Source organism: Thermobia domestica, chromosome 8 (genome assembly GCF_964235325.1).
Source record: "Thermobia domestica chromosome 8, izTheDome1.hap1.1, whole genome shotgun sequence".
Classification (NCBI taxonomy): Eukaryota; Metazoa; Arthropoda; class Insecta; order Zygentoma; family Lepismatidae; genus Thermobia; species Thermobia domestica.
Window position 1 is genome coordinate 76,469,016 of NC_137461.1, and position 16,718 is coordinate 76,485,733.

Consider the following 16,718-nt stretch of genomic DNA (forward strand, 5'->3'; position numbering starts at 1 on the left):
AGATTTTAAAGTTTCCGTGCTATCTTCACGCAAAACAAAAATCATAAAATGTCTATAGTTCTTAGAGTTCTCAGTAGCACTCAAATAGTTCTAGAGTTCCAGCAAGGTTAGACCAATAGCTCTGGGTAAATGAAGATTCTATATCGATTTTAATGTTTCGGTGCTATCTTCACGCTAAACCAAAAATCTTAAAATGGTTATATTTTCTTAGACCTCTGAATATCACTCAAAGATTTCTAGAGTTCCTCCTAGGTTAGACCAATAGATCTGGGTAAATAAATATTTTATAATGATTTAAAGTTTCGCTGCTACCTTCACGCAAAACCAAAAATCATAAAATGTTTATATTTTTTAGAGTTCTGAGTAGCAGACCAATAGTTCTGGGTAAATAAAGATTTTATAGCGATTTTAAAGTTTCGGTGCTAACTTCACGCAAATCCAAAAAACTTAAAATCTCTATAATTTTTAGAGTTCTGACTAGCACTCAAAGAGTTCTAGACTTCTTGATAGGTTAGACCAATAGTTCTGGGTAAATAAAGATTTTATAGCGATTTTAAAGTTTCGGTGCTAACTTCACGCAAATCCAAAAAACTTAAAATCTCTATAATTTTTAGAGTTCTGACTAGCACTCAAAGAGTTCTAGACTTCTTGATAGGTTAGACCAATAGTTCTAAGTAAATAAAGGTTTTATAGCGATTTTAAAGTTTCGGTGCTACATTCACGCAAAACCAAAAATCATAACATGTCTATATTTTTTACATTTCTGAGTAGCCCTCAAAGAGTTCTAGAGTTCCTGAGAGATTACACCAATAGTTCTAGGTAAATAGAGATTTTATAGCGATTTTACTCGTCTGCGTATAACAAAAGTAGCTCCGAATAGATTAATAACACAGATCAAAAACAATCACTATTGCAGCCCATGCGAAAGATACACTGACTCACCTAACAACAGTCTCAAAAATGACCATCTGTATTTTCTTTCGCTCTGTCTTATTTATGTTTTTTAAAAGACTGACATTGTACAGGAAATGCGACTATGCGAGTTTCAAACAAACAGTCTAATTTGTCGTCTGGCCATTGGTTTCACAAGGGTGGTGAGAGATCGACGAAGAAACCAGCGAGGTTGCTTGGACGGCTTGCATTATTGTCATTGTAGACGATAATAGTTACAGCACGGATTAAAAAGCAAAGTGATTGACGCCTCAATCCGAATCTGAAGAAGGTAGAGCAGACGAAACATTTCTCGATAACTTATAAATACAATACACCAAGGTTTCTTTCGTATGAAGCAAAAGTGTTGCAAAGCATTGATTTGAAACATTGATTTCAAAGGTCTAAATTGTTACTGTGTACGTAAGACATTTTTTTTATATTCTGTAGAAAAGATTTGTCACCCCAAGGCACGTGCCTACTGGGGCTATTAGGTAACCCGCCACTGGGTAGTGGACTACTACTGCTTCTGCTTTTAATACAAAGGTAAGTGTATAGATGAAACATACTCTTGGTATGGTTAATCGAATACAGAATACAGCTTCTCCATATAAATAAATTACCATTTTGCTTTAAAGTGATGAATGCAAAATGTGATAATTGCTTATTTCTAATTCTGACGGATTGGATATTGCATTTGTAACCGGATTCTATTCCTAACTTTTGATCCCCTAACATACTAAACGAATTTCGTGAAGATCCATTAAGTAATTCTGGAGATATTTTCCAGGTGAACTGACACAGGACGAGGAAAATATGTAATGGAGTTTGGGGAAACCAATCTTAGGAGCAATATTTTTCCTCACTTGTAGTACTTTGGTCTACAAAACAAAAAGTGTTTTCTGTTTCTACCCTGATAACGATTAAACAATTTAGAGAGGGAGTTATCCGTGTTTTCGGTAAATCGTTGGATACCAAGGCAATAAGTTGGCTACTTTCAATAGCATGACTTTCTTCTGACGAAAGAAACCCTCAAATGAATCATAAAACCGAAACTGTAAATTAAGAGCAGCGGATTTTTAAAAAATAAATATGACACCGACTCTAACTTGGAGAAGGGTCAAGTTTAAAGTCCCACCAAAAAGAGAAAAAAGGGACGGCTATCTTTAAAAAATAAGAGTATCACCGTACATGACTTTAACACTTACCAGAATCGAAACAGACACGAACGCAAACGTATACGGAACGCTCTACAGAATCCCTACGGCTTGCGCCTCATGATCCGAAGCCGAACGCCCGAGACCATTTGGTTACTGCCACCAGGATGTGGAAACAAAGTGTGGAGATATGTTTCATTTGTATTAATTGCAATTAATAGCGCGGGAAATCCATAAAATAATATCTTTTTCCCATGATTTTCATGAGTTGAAAAGCCAGTGTTTGTTGTTTGAGTAAAGGAAATTTTCTGTATTTGCAAAGATATTAATATGCTTTGCAACAAGCACTACATTAAATAATGGAATTGGACCTGAATATTTCAAAATGCAAACAACAAATTGTGTTGTGAATGCTTCACTACTTTTTTCCTTCTAATAAATTTGGTTTCTAGTCTTTCGAGATCTCTGTAGCTAAACTCACAATTTTAATGGACTTAGAAAAATGTAGGTGTGCAATTTTATTTGAAGAAGTGTATAGTAGAATAGATCGAAAAAAATCAAAGTTGTGCAATCAAATAGCACTAGTTGCCAAAGTTGTGTATTGACTAGTATAACACTCGTGCATTTTTTTCATAATTTTTGAACTTCATCTTCATTACCCGCAAGAACCTTAAATGTTTTCAATTTTTATTGTATATTCTAAGTCATATTCAAGGACATTTAGATGGCCCAACAGTGGGTCCTCAAAAATTGTAGAGAACTATAGAGAAATGTTTAATCAATTGTGGGGACTGTCCCCTCTAATAATATGGTTTGAGATGTGTTTATTGGGGAGAAATGTGATAAGAGGTGTCCGATTCCCACCAAGGACAGTGACATGCAATTGATGTTCCCCAGAATAAGTCTCAAATATGCCCACTTTCCAATGTAGAAGGAAATTCTGCTCCCCTGATTCTCCAGAGCATCGTTTTTCACCTTCATAAATATTTTGAACATCGCTAAAAAAAAAGGTGGATATTACTCGTCAGTCCTAAGGTTGAAGCCAGATATGCGCCGGTGATTGTAGGGATTTACCAATCGTTAATTTTCAAGCGATGTAAAAAGACGTCAGGAACCTTATCACAGACCAAAACTTAGCACCATGTGGGATATTTGCAAAGCAATCTCTGCTGGTGAGTTTACACCGAACTTTGTATGAAGAAGTTCGGGAAATTTATTCTATGCCAGATGGATAACTACTGCCAACCAGGGCCATAACTTGTAGGGGGCAAGGGGCAACTACCCACCAGGGAAGCTCATAGTTCTTCGAGGGGGGCCCATTTTAAGACAAATTTTCTTACTCCATATACGACACGAACGTGAAATTATAAACAAAGCTTCAAACAGGTTCACTACTTTAGACCTACATAAACAAAACATCACACAAAAGATACATAAATCAAAAATGCGTCGTGGGCCCATTTCAGTAAAAATATCTACTATTAGGGGCTCTAGAAATAATCTTTATTTTTATGGCTCTGAAATTTGTCAATATTGTCCTCTTAATTAATTTCTTTCTTAATTAATTTCTAGCTATGCGTACAATCCTTGACACAAGGTCGAGAATCTCAAACCAAACACCTCCTGTACGTAAATTCAATATTCCAGCAATACACTTTAGTGCTCAGGATTACACTTACCTAATCAACTGAAAAGAAATCGAAGTAACCGAGCCACCCCTGACTTGCTATTTGTTGGAGGAGGATCTGCAGAAATATGTAACGGAATTTTCATCTGTCCTCCTGTCTATTTTCCATTTGCCATGTCATACCCAACTAATCGAGAAGTGCGTTAAAACTGTTACGAAGCTTCGTCTGAAGTGTATAACCTTCGCGTGAAGGGTGTTTTAGCTCGGGATGGATTTATCAGAGTAATACTTTTGGATAGGTCAATTATGCCTACATTCGAAACAAAATCGGGATATAAACCAAAGAGTTACAGAGATAATTTCCAAAGGTTAGGTGGATGGGCGGTACTCTACATGCAGCCACCTCCTCGAGATGAGTTCTGGGAAGCAGCAAAAAGCTGCATTTTAAAAATAAATTCAATGCAAAATTGTTCAGTTTACGTAATATATCTTAATATTATGCTCAATGTATTTTTAGATATTAGTGTGAAACCTAATTTTAAAACTTGTTGGAGGTAACGAAGACAAACAAAAATTATTTTTAAAATCAACGAAATTATACTAGTCACGCGCAAGGCTTAACGTCTAGCTTATATTATCTGTCAATTCTCGAACATTGTCAGTGTCTTCAATGAATTTTGAGATTTACCGTATACATTCCAAACCTTTAAGGTCCTGTAGGCAATAAGATAAAGGACGAAAATTATTTTAATACCATTGGTGTTATGGTAGTAAACAGAACTCTTCTTTAAAATAGTGTGAGGCGATTTGGCGGATTTTAAAACTTTTATAATATTTTAAGTAAAATTTCGAACGTTACTATAACAACTGCAAAATTTCAGGCTCTTGCGGGGTATGAAGATGCAAATTATTTTTAAAATCATGAACCGTGTAGTTAATCTAGTCATTATGCAACTTTTGTCACCTAGTTCGATTTCATTGGACAGCTGTAAAAAGAATAATATTTTCAAACAAATATGAAATTTTAATAGAAAGTGCAAAATTTTAAGGCTTTTTCGGGGAATGAAGATGAAGTTAAAAAATTATTTTAAAAATCATGAATGTTATAGTAGTCAATACACAACTTTTGACGTCTAGTGCTATTTTGTTGGACTACTTTTGATAATCGACCTCCTCCTTAGTGTATAGTAATTATGTACGTTTAACAACAACGTCATAAAAGATAATTTCTGAAACAAAAGTACACTTTGAAGTGCCAATATCTAAACGTTTTGCTCATATTTAAAACAATGTGTTTTAATAAACTGAATAAGAAAAAGAATTCAGCTAATTAACAAATTGTCAATGCATTTACTTTAATAACGAAATCGAATATATGTATATTTATTGCGATAAAGAAATCATTTGTTTACTTTTGTTGCCTAAATATATATTAATATACTATATAAGCAGCATAGACCTAACCAGAGATGGTCATCCTCCCTCATTTTGCCCACATGAGGGCCGCCCTCACCCTCACCTCACCCTCATTTTAGTAGTTGATGGTGAGGGCGTTGGAGGGTGAGGGTGATAGTAATTGAAGGTGAGTGTGAGAGCGTCAATGGAGGGTGAGTGTGAGGGCGTCCATAGAGTGTATGTCTGAGGGAGGGTGAGTGTGAGGGTGTCAATGGAGGGTGAGTGTGAGGGAGGGTAAGGGTGTCAGTTGAGGATGAGTGTGAGGGAGATGAGGGTGAGGGAGGTGAGGATGAGGGAGGTGAGGGCGTCAATTTCTTTATATTCAAGTGTGCAACCGGGACATAGAGCCCGGTTCCTTCATTTTCACCAAGCATCCTTTTCCTTTGCTCACTAGAGCTCGGTTTCTCCTTTACACCAACGTTTGTGTGAAAAGATTTATATATACATTCATATATATATATATATATATATATATATATATATATATATATATATATATATATATATATATATCGTCCTTTTTTCTTTCCCTTTTTCCTTCTGTTTTTCGTTATTATTGTTATTTTACGCTTATTCTTATTATTGTTATTGTTATTCTTTGAATAGTTTGGTTTATGTCGGTCTGGCCACGCGTGTGGTTGTTTCCGTATAAATGTGGTTATTGTTTCTTTCTTTCGTTATTTTGTTGTTGTTCTTTTCGTTTTCTTTATTATTTTTCGTTTTTCCTGTCTCGGTACTTTTTTCAGTTGTTATTGTTGTTTCACTTGCTTTTAATTCTTGAACCCTCTTTGGTGAAATACTTCGAACGTCACTACGAATGCGTCACTGCGATATGTAGTTGGACTGCTTGTCAATGGCAGAGAGTGTCATCCTCCCTCATTTTGCCCTCATGAAGGCCGACCTCACCCTTACCTCACCCTCATTTTAGTAGTTGAGGGTGACTGCGTTGGAGGGTGAGGGCGATAAAGTAATTGAAGGTGAGTGTGCGGACGTCAATGGAGGGTGAGTGTGAGGGAAGGTGAGGGGAGTGTGTCAATGGAGGGTGAATGTGAGGGAGGATGAGGGGATGCCGTCAATGGAGGGTGTGTGTGAGGGAGGGTGAAGGGAGGGCGTCAATCGAGGGTGAGTGTGATGAATGGTGAGGGTGAGGGGCGTCATTTGAGGGTGAGGGTGAGAGAGGGTTAGGAAAAATGACCATCTCTGGACCTAACTTCTATTCCTGATGATTGCTCATATACTTTTCCAGTTAATTGCCCTACGTAAGTAACATAGTATAACCAGGGGCGTCATTTCAGACTTCGCTGGAGGGGGTAAGAGCACCACCATCGTAAGACTTTCGCGTTTTGGGACTTTTAAGTGGCATTTTGTTTGATCATAGATTATCTCACCTGTGTCCGTTATAATGTCAAAGCCTATCAGCCTACGGGACTCCTGATTCTCCCTTTCACTAAGTATTCTTGAGCAACAATAGAAAAAATGCATCTTTATATAGTTTAACGCACCCTCGATTTTCCGTAAAGGTTTAATTGAAAGTAACATATTGATGATTATCAATAATAGAAGTGAGCTGTTTTATACACCAAAGAAGCATTATATCGTTAAAATATTCAAATGAATAGCTGGAAAAGACAGAAACTGCAATTAAAATCACCAAAAGAATGGCTGTCCCACTTTAACTTATTCCTTTTACTTAGTCATTGTAAATCAGTTTAGTCATTGTAAATAAGAATGATTAAAATTTCCTAAAAAGATTCTTTGGAAAACCGCAGTAAACTATCCAATTTATAGAAATTCAGTAAAATCCACGTAAATTAAGTATATAGCAAACGCTAATTAAAAGAATATACGCTAGAACTTATTTTCCTATTCTAATTCTATTACGTGTGTGTGTGATGACACCAGAAATTTTAACTAGCAGGAGAATTTATTATTCACATTAAACATTATAGACAATAAGGTATTATAGGAACTGAATGTGAGTGTAACAGTACTTAAGATACGTTTGTAATATATTAAAATGAAAGCCAACTAGAGATATGCAAAAATGAAAACTAGAAACCTTGTAAGCATTTACCTGAATATAGCTATTAAGTAGCTGTTTAATTTGTATTTGATGAGTGTAGGAAGTAAATTCAGGTGCAACAAACCGAACTGATGGAAATGCATTAAGAATGAATACTGATTTCAAAAGTGCTGTTTCATATTCTTCAAGCAAATGTAATATCTTCAGTAAAAGTGGATCATTGTAACTAAACGTATGCCCTGCTATAATATTCCACAGACAATTGATAACTGGTGCCTTAAATATGCGATCCATCGATACTCCTTTGCAGTCTGATTCCAGAATTGTTTGCTCTAACATTGCCGTTAAACGGTAACATTCATCCGTAATAGCTGAGTTCATAGCATTCTTTCCGAACCCCAAATTCCTCAGCGATCTCAAACATAATCTTCTCTGTTCCAACCATGAAGACCAACTTCCAAGCATTATTCCTGAAATGAAGAAAAATATTTAATAATTGCTGAAAAATGTTAGAAAATTCATTTATACGGACAATATGATTGAACTTAGGTGTGAAGAAATTGTGAACAAAGTGTTGAAAATATATACCTTAACATTATATATACACTTCTACACACCGTAGATATATTCTTATCTTTCAGCTTTGGCTTCTACTTCTGATGCATGATGCCATTGTTTCGATCCCAGCACAACAACAAATGAACTTCGCAGTGGACAAACAATGTGTGCGGGGGTTTTCTCGAGGTTCTCCCGTTTCGTCTTGCTCTCTTCATTCCAACATTTCCTTCATTTCTCATCATCACCGTATCCTTGAGCCTAGCCGACGTAAACGTAGGACGTAAAAGAATTTCATTGAATTATTTCAACTTGCCTCTTATGGCCTTTATGTGTCCATCGCCATAAATTGATTCTTTACCAAAGTAATTCATGGGAAGAATTACTTCAATTGAATATTATTAAATTTAGCCTGAAGCGACCTCAAATTTGGATGCATTTACAATATGAAATATGAGATAAAATTACTTTAAAGATTAAAAATACAATTGTATGTTAATAACGTACTTACTAAGATGGTAGTAACTACCAAATGGTCAACGATATGATAGAACTAGAGTCAGATGTATGCTTATGTTGAACTTTTACCGCAAAACGATACCTACAATTATCCTTTTCCTATCACAAGTCTTGAATCTATAACCAAGACGTTCTCCGTGATCACAGTATACAGTAGTAGAAGCAGTTCTCCCTTATTTTCATGCAAGGTAAGATATCACTACTTTTAGCCTTTCATATCTTACAAGGAATCCTTGCCACATACTTTACACTGTAAGTGTATTCAAAGTTCGAAGGCGCTTGGGGACTATGTAATATTGTTAAATAGACACAACATTTCTCGTGGGCGTTTTTGGTCTTATATTGCAGGTTTAAGATCAAAATTTATAACGGAAATCTAAAAATAAGGAACATTATAATATACAAGGTGTTTGAAAACAACACCAACAACATTTGGGAGTTGATTCCTGACACCAAGATAAGGCAAAGAGTATAGACATACCTGAGTGTAAAAATGCTTCCTTTGGGACTTCTATGCTGCTGAAAACTTGAAAAAAGGAACATTAAAGGTCCATAGCTCCAAAACTATGAGCCCACCGTTGTCGGGTCAAGACTTCACTTAGGAACTAATATGTGATCTATCCAAATATCCATGTTTCATAACCCTTTGGTACTTCCGCAACAATTTTTACAGGAGTAGTTGGTGTGTACTTTAAATTATATGCCCGTAGCCAAACTCCCTTTAGAGTGTGAAACTTGAATTTTTGGATAGCGCACGTAATAGTTTCCTCAGGGTAGGTTTGACCCGATTGCTGTAGATTCAATAGTTTTGGGCTTTGGACCTTTCGATTTTGTCACTTTTTCATGTTTTCGGCAACTTATAAAGCCGAGAGGAAGCATTTGTTCACCTAGATTGGTCTATACTTTCTGTCTTATCTTGGTGTCATGAATTACCTCCAAAACTTTGTCGGTGTTGTTTTGAAACACCCTGTGTGTGTATATAAAGGGTGTTAATGAACTATATCAAGAAAGTGCAAGGGGTGAGTCCTCACATCAAAATAATTCAAAGACTTCCTATGGACCCTTAGGCGAAAGTGCATAGATAGTTTCAGAGGCTCTCCAAACTCGCGTGAAAGTTAAATTTAAAGAGACCCTATTTCGAATTTTATAAATCGTAGAGCGGTGGTCCTTATCAGAGTGAAAGAAGTCACGAAAACACAATCCAAAAATGCATATCTAATTAATGTTCAATGGGTGTGCAGAATATTCCCTGCAGGGTGAAATTACCAGGCATGTAATCAACTGAATTTTAAGATATGCTCTGACCTTACGTTTGGTCCAAGGTAGGCAAACGATAATCCTTGACAGCACCGACACGAAATAATTTGCCGCGGAAGTGTTAAGAATCATCAACAGAACGGTCTCTCATTCTCGGGGAAAAGTATGCTGCGATGCTCCGTTTCACATATATGAGTGGACAAAACGTGAAATATATCGTGACGAAATACATTGCATCATATGTTATTCCGAACACAAAAACACATGGAGCTGCCGGTGCCTAAAATTTCCGACTTCCGTCCAAAGCACTGGAAGTCGATTTTTGTCAGGGCTTACCTCCTGGTTACTTTGGACCTTCCTTGAACTCAGGGTATATCTGAATACTTTTTTGACAGCATCTTTGAGAATTATACAATGTACAGAATACCCAGCACACCGATTAAAAATTGATGTAATCTGCATTTTTGGATTATGTATGCGTCACTTCCAGCTAAGGAACACCATCCATAGTTACTGCGATTCGAAATAGGACATGTTTAAATTAAGCTTTCTGTCGATGTTGGACAGCCCTCGCTCTGACACTCTGCATTTTTCGCAATAGGTCCATATGAACATTTTCTCTTTGTTTTGATGTGAGAAATCACCTCTTACAGTTTGCCGGTATAATTCATTAACATAAACACACAAACACACACACACACACAGACACAAACATATATATATATATATATATATATATATATATATATATATATATATATATATATATATATATATATTGTCAATAGCTTTCGAATAGGCCTACCTCAAAGCGCTTTGGAATTTTCTCTTGGTTAGTACGTTCAATTTACTGTTAGATTTTGAAACATGCCGTGTTATCTATTTCGTAACTTGGTTCAAAGAGAATGTGATGACTTATTAAGTTCAAATGCCAGATCACTGCTGCTTGCAACAGTATAGATGAATGCCCAAAAAATTATTTTATAATATCTAATTTTCATTTACCAACTTCAGTAGTAATAAATGGGCTTATAATGATATCTTATATATGCATATAACCAGCTCCACCCAAATTCCCATTCAATTGTCAAAAGCCTTGAGCCATACAACATTCGAAAATTTGGGAAGCCAGGTCTCGTTTGTGTAACATGTGTGTTCTTTGCATTGCATTTGTAGGATACAAAGATAAATTTTAGAAAGTAAAAATCCACCATATTCATCGTAAAAATATAAGCAGCCATGAAACATAATTTTGCCTCATACAATAAATATGGAAACAAAAAGCACTATGACCTGTTAGAATATTCCAGCTCTATTATTGGTGGTACATATTATTGTTGTGGGTAATTTTGAGTACGTGATAGAGGTGGTTAAAAATGAAACTTGCACTTATTTATTAAAAATGTTATGTACCGTGTGCGAATATATAACACTTCAGGTATTCTATATATGTTTTTCTCTTTTGCTTTATTTCACAGAACGTTCTAGTTTGGAAACAATGACCTAATGCGTGCTGTTTTAATAAGTTCTATGTGACGTTACCATTATTTTTTGTGACCATAACAGTAAGGGTTCTGAGACACAGTTGTATAATGAAATGAAATCTTTGAGTTGTACGTCCCATGGTTATGCCGGTTAGGCTAAAGAACACGGTGATGATGAGCAACGAGTGAAATGGTGGAATAAAGAAAGTGGGAGGTAACGGGAGAACGGCTAGGAAACCCACGCACACGCTCTTTGTCCAAAGCAAACTTCATTCGGCGGGGGCTGGGATCAAACCATGGACCCCAAGTACCAGAGATGAACGCTCTACCACTTCATAGGACATTACAATGCCCAAAGATAGGCATTGGGTACGGCGTGACCTTCATTCGTGCTTTCTCCCTTTCAGATTAAATTTTACCGGTGCCTCTAAATTAAATCCTGTTTATTTAAAACCTTTAATTGTTTACCTTTTTAGCAATATTTTTAACCCACTAATCAATTCAAACTCTATTCCATATTAATCCATTCTAACTCTAATTAACTAACTCTAGGGCCTACGGAACCCAGAGGTACAATGCCGCGTTCACAAAAGCTCTCCACGGATTTCTATCCTTAGTCAACTTGTCAGAGTTTCCACTTTCTATTCCTATCTCTGCGAGATCCATCTTAATATTGTCCTCCCATCTGCGCCTAGGTCTTCCTAATGGTCGTTTTCCGATTGCTCTTTCAGTCAAGACTTTGAAAGCGTTTCTACTTTCTTCCATTCTAGCTATATGACCCGCCCATCTAAGCCTCTTAGACTTGACGATCCTAACAATGCAGGGTAAACCATATAAATTATGTAGTTTCCCGTTATGAAGTTTCAGCCATTCTCCATCCCCGTTCCTCTTGGGTCCGAATATTCGTCTCAGGATCTTGTTCTCAAATACTTTCAGTCTATGTTCTTCCCTCAGAGTAAGCGACCATGTTTCGAAACCATATAGAGCAACATGCATTATTATCGCTTTATATATTTTAAGCTCTACATTCCTTGACAGAATACGCGACGACAAAAGATTTTGAATTGAATAATAACATGAATTCAATGTTTTTAGTCAACATTTAATTTATTCGTGAATACGATTTTTATCTGTTTATATTGATTTTAGTTATTTGGAAATATCCGCTCTACCGTAAGTATTATTTAATATTATAACGCACCGAACGTACTTAAATGTATTTCGTTTTCTCTGCATTAACTTCTAAATATATTTCTCTGCAAGCGTTTAATAAGACTCTGTATTTCTTTCTATTGCTCTCATATCATCTCCTATTAAAGTTGCATCGTCAGCGTATGCCATAACCTGGTGAAGACCGTTCAACTCAACCCGTCCTTGAATTTCTTTCAAAGTTGAATAATAATAACGACAACGCATCTCCTCATACTGCCAACTCACGCATTATCAGACAATATTAAAAATTAGAGTGTATGAAGAGGATTAAAGCTAGTAATAGTGCTTGTATAGTAAGCAGGGTTGTAGGACTCCTGTGAAAAGCTTTCTCAGGAAAAGGCAACAAGACAAGAAAAAAATTTTATAAACTATTTCAATTTAACGTCCTGCAAATGTATTGCTTGGACTTAAATTGTGGTAGGTAATGGGACTACATTCAGAAAACCCATTGACACCATGTTTTCCACCACAAACTTACTTGGGCCGGGATCGAAGCATGAATATCACGTACCACAGGTAAGTGGACTACTACTAAGAAAAAAGAAATAATATATATTCATTATAATAGAATTAACGAGATTGGTATACACTGTTTTAAATGTCTAAATCCCACTCGGTTAATGGGATATAGATTATACGATTTAAGGTGGTCGTCCGCACAGTCGACTTTTTTTATTCCAAGAGTTGCATAATTAACTTGTAAGATGAACGGAATGACAGATTTAGATAACTTACGGAAGTTCCTTACATATTAAAGAGAAGAATATAACAGAATTTACAGCCGAAGAAGTTTTTTATTCGCAGAAAAGAACATATTTGTTGTAGAGATAGGTAAACAAACGTGTTGAATATTGGTTAAGTAATAAAAAAAGTAGAACAGTTTTGCTTTAACCATTTAATATGTGATGAAAACTGCTTGATAGGATAGGAATGGTAAAAATAGGTTTATGGTTCCAAAATGTATTTACCAGATGATCGAGGGCAATCAGAAGTTTAACTTTTACGTCAGTTTCTTGGGAGTTGGAGGCAAGCTAGTAGAAAGCCTAGCAAGGATGTAAAATGTCTTGAAAATATGAAAGAAACCTATTCTCTTTGTTTCAACGAAACTTGTTTAGTTATTGCGAAACGGATTACAAAGTAAGGGAAAATGTTCTCGTGAGTTGAAGGACATTAGTCGACGAAAGTCAGCAAAGCTTTGTCTTTCGCGCTGAGAACGTTTACTGAATTTTATGTTGGCCGTTATAATGAAATATCTTAAAGTAAAGCCACGTATCGAAAGGAGTAACTGATAGTTTTGACTGTACAAAAGTACAATATACGATGAAGCCAGAGCAAACTAGGCAAGAAATAGCCACACTACCTTTGTAGAGTTGAAACCTAAACCCAACTGTATCTTTACGACCACAGAGGAGATCGTGCCGTATGTAGTTGTGCCTTCATTAACATACCAGTCCAACGAATTATTGTTGCAGAACAAGTGATAATATGGAATAAAATAAGAAATTAGGCTTGAGGTACGCATCGTTAAATCCAAACGTTGGAATATGGTACTTTGAAGGAGTCGTGTTAAAAAAGTACCAGAACGTTAATAGTGATTGCATATTAAGAATAATTCACGTGAACATAATAACACCTTGTAGATATATTTTGTAAAATTAACTATATTAAACATTGGCATTGAGTGACCGTTTTTAAAAATAGATTAATACACAAAATTTACAGACAAAATTTACAAACAAAATTATTGTTTAGATATTTATGTGACTATATACCTATTCCTGTGAGAATGTGGTTCGACATGAAAAAGGGATTAGCAGTTCGTTAATACTTTTAACAGTAATTGAATTGCATACTAACAGATCTCGAGTTTGTCGTCTTTTGAGACACTGAGGGTATAGATTCAGCAACTTCAGAGTTAGTAGATCAAGTTTAACTTCAACTGCTCACTTGTACCTGTAAGTTGTCGACGCTGTGAAACTTGACGCTGATGCGGATGTTCTTTAAAACTGAAGTAGTGATCGGTAAGTAAGAAACAAAATGTACTTTTGTTTCAGAAATTATCTTTTTTGACGTTGTTGTTAAACTACATAATTACTATACACTAAGGAGGAGGTCGATTATCAAAAGAAGTCCAACAAAATAGCACTAGACGTCAAAAGTTGTGTATTGACTACTATAACATTCATGATTTTTTAAATAATTTTTTAAACTTCATCTTCATTGCCCGAAAAAAGCCTTAAAATTTTGCACTTTCTATTAAAATTTGATATTTGTTTGAAAATATTATTTTTTTACAGCTGTCCAATGAATTGAACTAGGTGACAAAAGTTGCATAATGACTAGATTAACTACACCGTTCATGATTTTAAAAATAATTTGCATCTTCATTCCCCGCAAGAGCCTGAAATTTTGCAGTTGTTATAGTAACGTTCGAAATTTTACTTAAAATATTATAAAAGTTTTAAAATCCGTCAAACCGCCTCACACTATTTTAAAGGAGAGTTGTGCTTACTAACATAACACCAATGGTATTAAAATAATTTTCGTCCTTTATCTTATTGCCTGCAGGACCTTAAAGGTTTGGAATATATACGGTGAATCTCAAAATTCATTGAAGACACTGACAATGTTCGAGAATTGACAGATAATACCTGCTAGACGTTAAGCCTTGCGCGTGACTAGTATAATTTCGTTGATTTTAAAAATAATTTTTGTTTGTCTTCGTTACCTCCAACAAGTTTTAAAATTAGGTTTCACACTAATATCTAAAAATACATTGAGCATAATATTAAGATATATTACGTAAACTGAACAATTTTGCATTGAATTTATTTTTAAAATGCAGCTTTTTGCTGCTTCCCAGAACTCATTTCGAGGAGGTGGCTGCATGTAGAGTACCGCCCATCCACCTAACCTTTGGAAATTATCTCTGTAACTCTTTGGTTTATATCCAGATTTTGTTTCGAATGTAGGCATAATTGACCTATCCAAAAGTATTACTCTGATAAATCCATCCCGAGCTAAAACACCCTTCACTCGAAGGTTATACACTTCAGACGAAGCTTCGTAACAGTTTTAACGCACTTCTCGATTAGTTGGGTATGACATGGCAAATGGAAAATAGACAGGAGGACAGATGAAAATTCCGTTACATATTTCTGCAGATCCTCCTCCAACAAATAGCAAGTCAGGGGTGGCTCGGTTACTTCGATTTCTTTTCAGTTGATTAAGTAAGTGTAATCCTGAGCACTAAAGTGTATTGCTGGAATATTGAATTTACGTACAGGAGGTGTTTGGTTTGAGATTCTCGACCTTGTGTCAAGGATTGTACGCATAGCTAGTTTTCGAATATGATTTCTATCACCGGCGAGCATAGATACCAATAAATTCTCCGGATACGCAAAGAAACCATTAATATGAATTTCCTAGCTCCAATGAGCTTTAGTTCATTGTTTAAATACCGTGATAAGCTATAGTAAATTCACAGGAGCATCCTTGATAGCAGGATTACTTTTGATGTAAAACCACATCGGAGCATACATTTCCCATGATGAGTGTAACCAGCTCTTTCAAGTTCGAAGATGGGCTAGTAGTGCTTATGTACATTCTAAGCACTCTGTTTGCAGCAGCGCTGAAACTTAGATGTTTTCTGGGGGGAGGATTAGTACGCGTATTTGGGCCCCTAGAAAAGTTTCTCTAATTTTTGTGTCCCGTCCTTCTATCTTTCTTTTACTATTCATGGGCCCCCGGAGTCTGTAGGCCCTCCCGCATGGCAAAGTCTGCGGGGCCGTTTGTTACGCCTGTGGACCCGTTCTATACATAAGAAATTAATTAAGAGGACATAATTGACAAATTTCAAAGCCATAAAAATAAAGATTATTTCTAGAGCCCCTAATAGTAGATATTTTTACTGAAATGGGCCCACGACGCATTTTTGTTTTATCTATCTTTTGTGTGATGTTTTGTTTATGTAGGTCTAAAGTAGTGAACCTGTTTGATGCTTTGTTTATAATTTCACGTTCGTGTCGTATATGGAGTAAGAAAATTTTGTCTTAGAATGGGCCCCCCTCGAACAACTATGAGCTTCCCTGGTGGGTAGTTGACCCTTGCCCCCCACAAGTTATGATCCTGGTTGGCAGTAGTTATCCATCTGGCATAGAATAAATTTCCCGAACTTCTTCATACAAAGTTCGGTGAAAACTCACCAGCAGAGATTGCTTTGCAAATATCCCACATGGTGCTAAGTTTTGGTCTGTGATAAGGTTCCTGACGTCTTTTTACATAGCTTGAAAATTAACGTTTGGTAAATCCCCACAATCACCGCCGCATATCTGGCTTCAACATTAGGACTGACGAGTAATATCCACCTTTTTTTAGCGATGTTCAAAATATTTATGAAGGTGAAAAACGATGCTCTGGAGAATCAGGGAAGCAGAATTGCCTTCTACAGTGGAAACTGGGCATATTTGCGTTTATTGTCTAGTTTGCTCTGGCTTCAT

At 36.0% G+C, this 16,718-nt stretch overlaps 1 protein-coding gene across 1 annotated transcript in view; it reads right to left on the reverse strand.

The window, feature by feature from the left end:
• LOC145692178 (methyl farnesoate epoxidase-like) overlaps positions 1-16,455 on the reverse strand; it is a 66,676-nt gene extending 50,221 nt beyond the window's left edge. The window contains exons 1-2 of the mRNA XM_081767477.1: positions 16,425-16,455; positions 7,244-7,662 (exon numbers count right to left, since the gene is read on the reverse strand). Of these exons, the coding sequence (XP_081623603.1) occupies positions 7,244-7,662; positions 16,425-16,455 (450 nt within the window). The remainder of the gene's footprint in view (positions 1-7,243; positions 7,663-16,424) is intronic.
• Between the last annotated feature and the right edge of the window lie 263 nt (positions 16,456-16,718).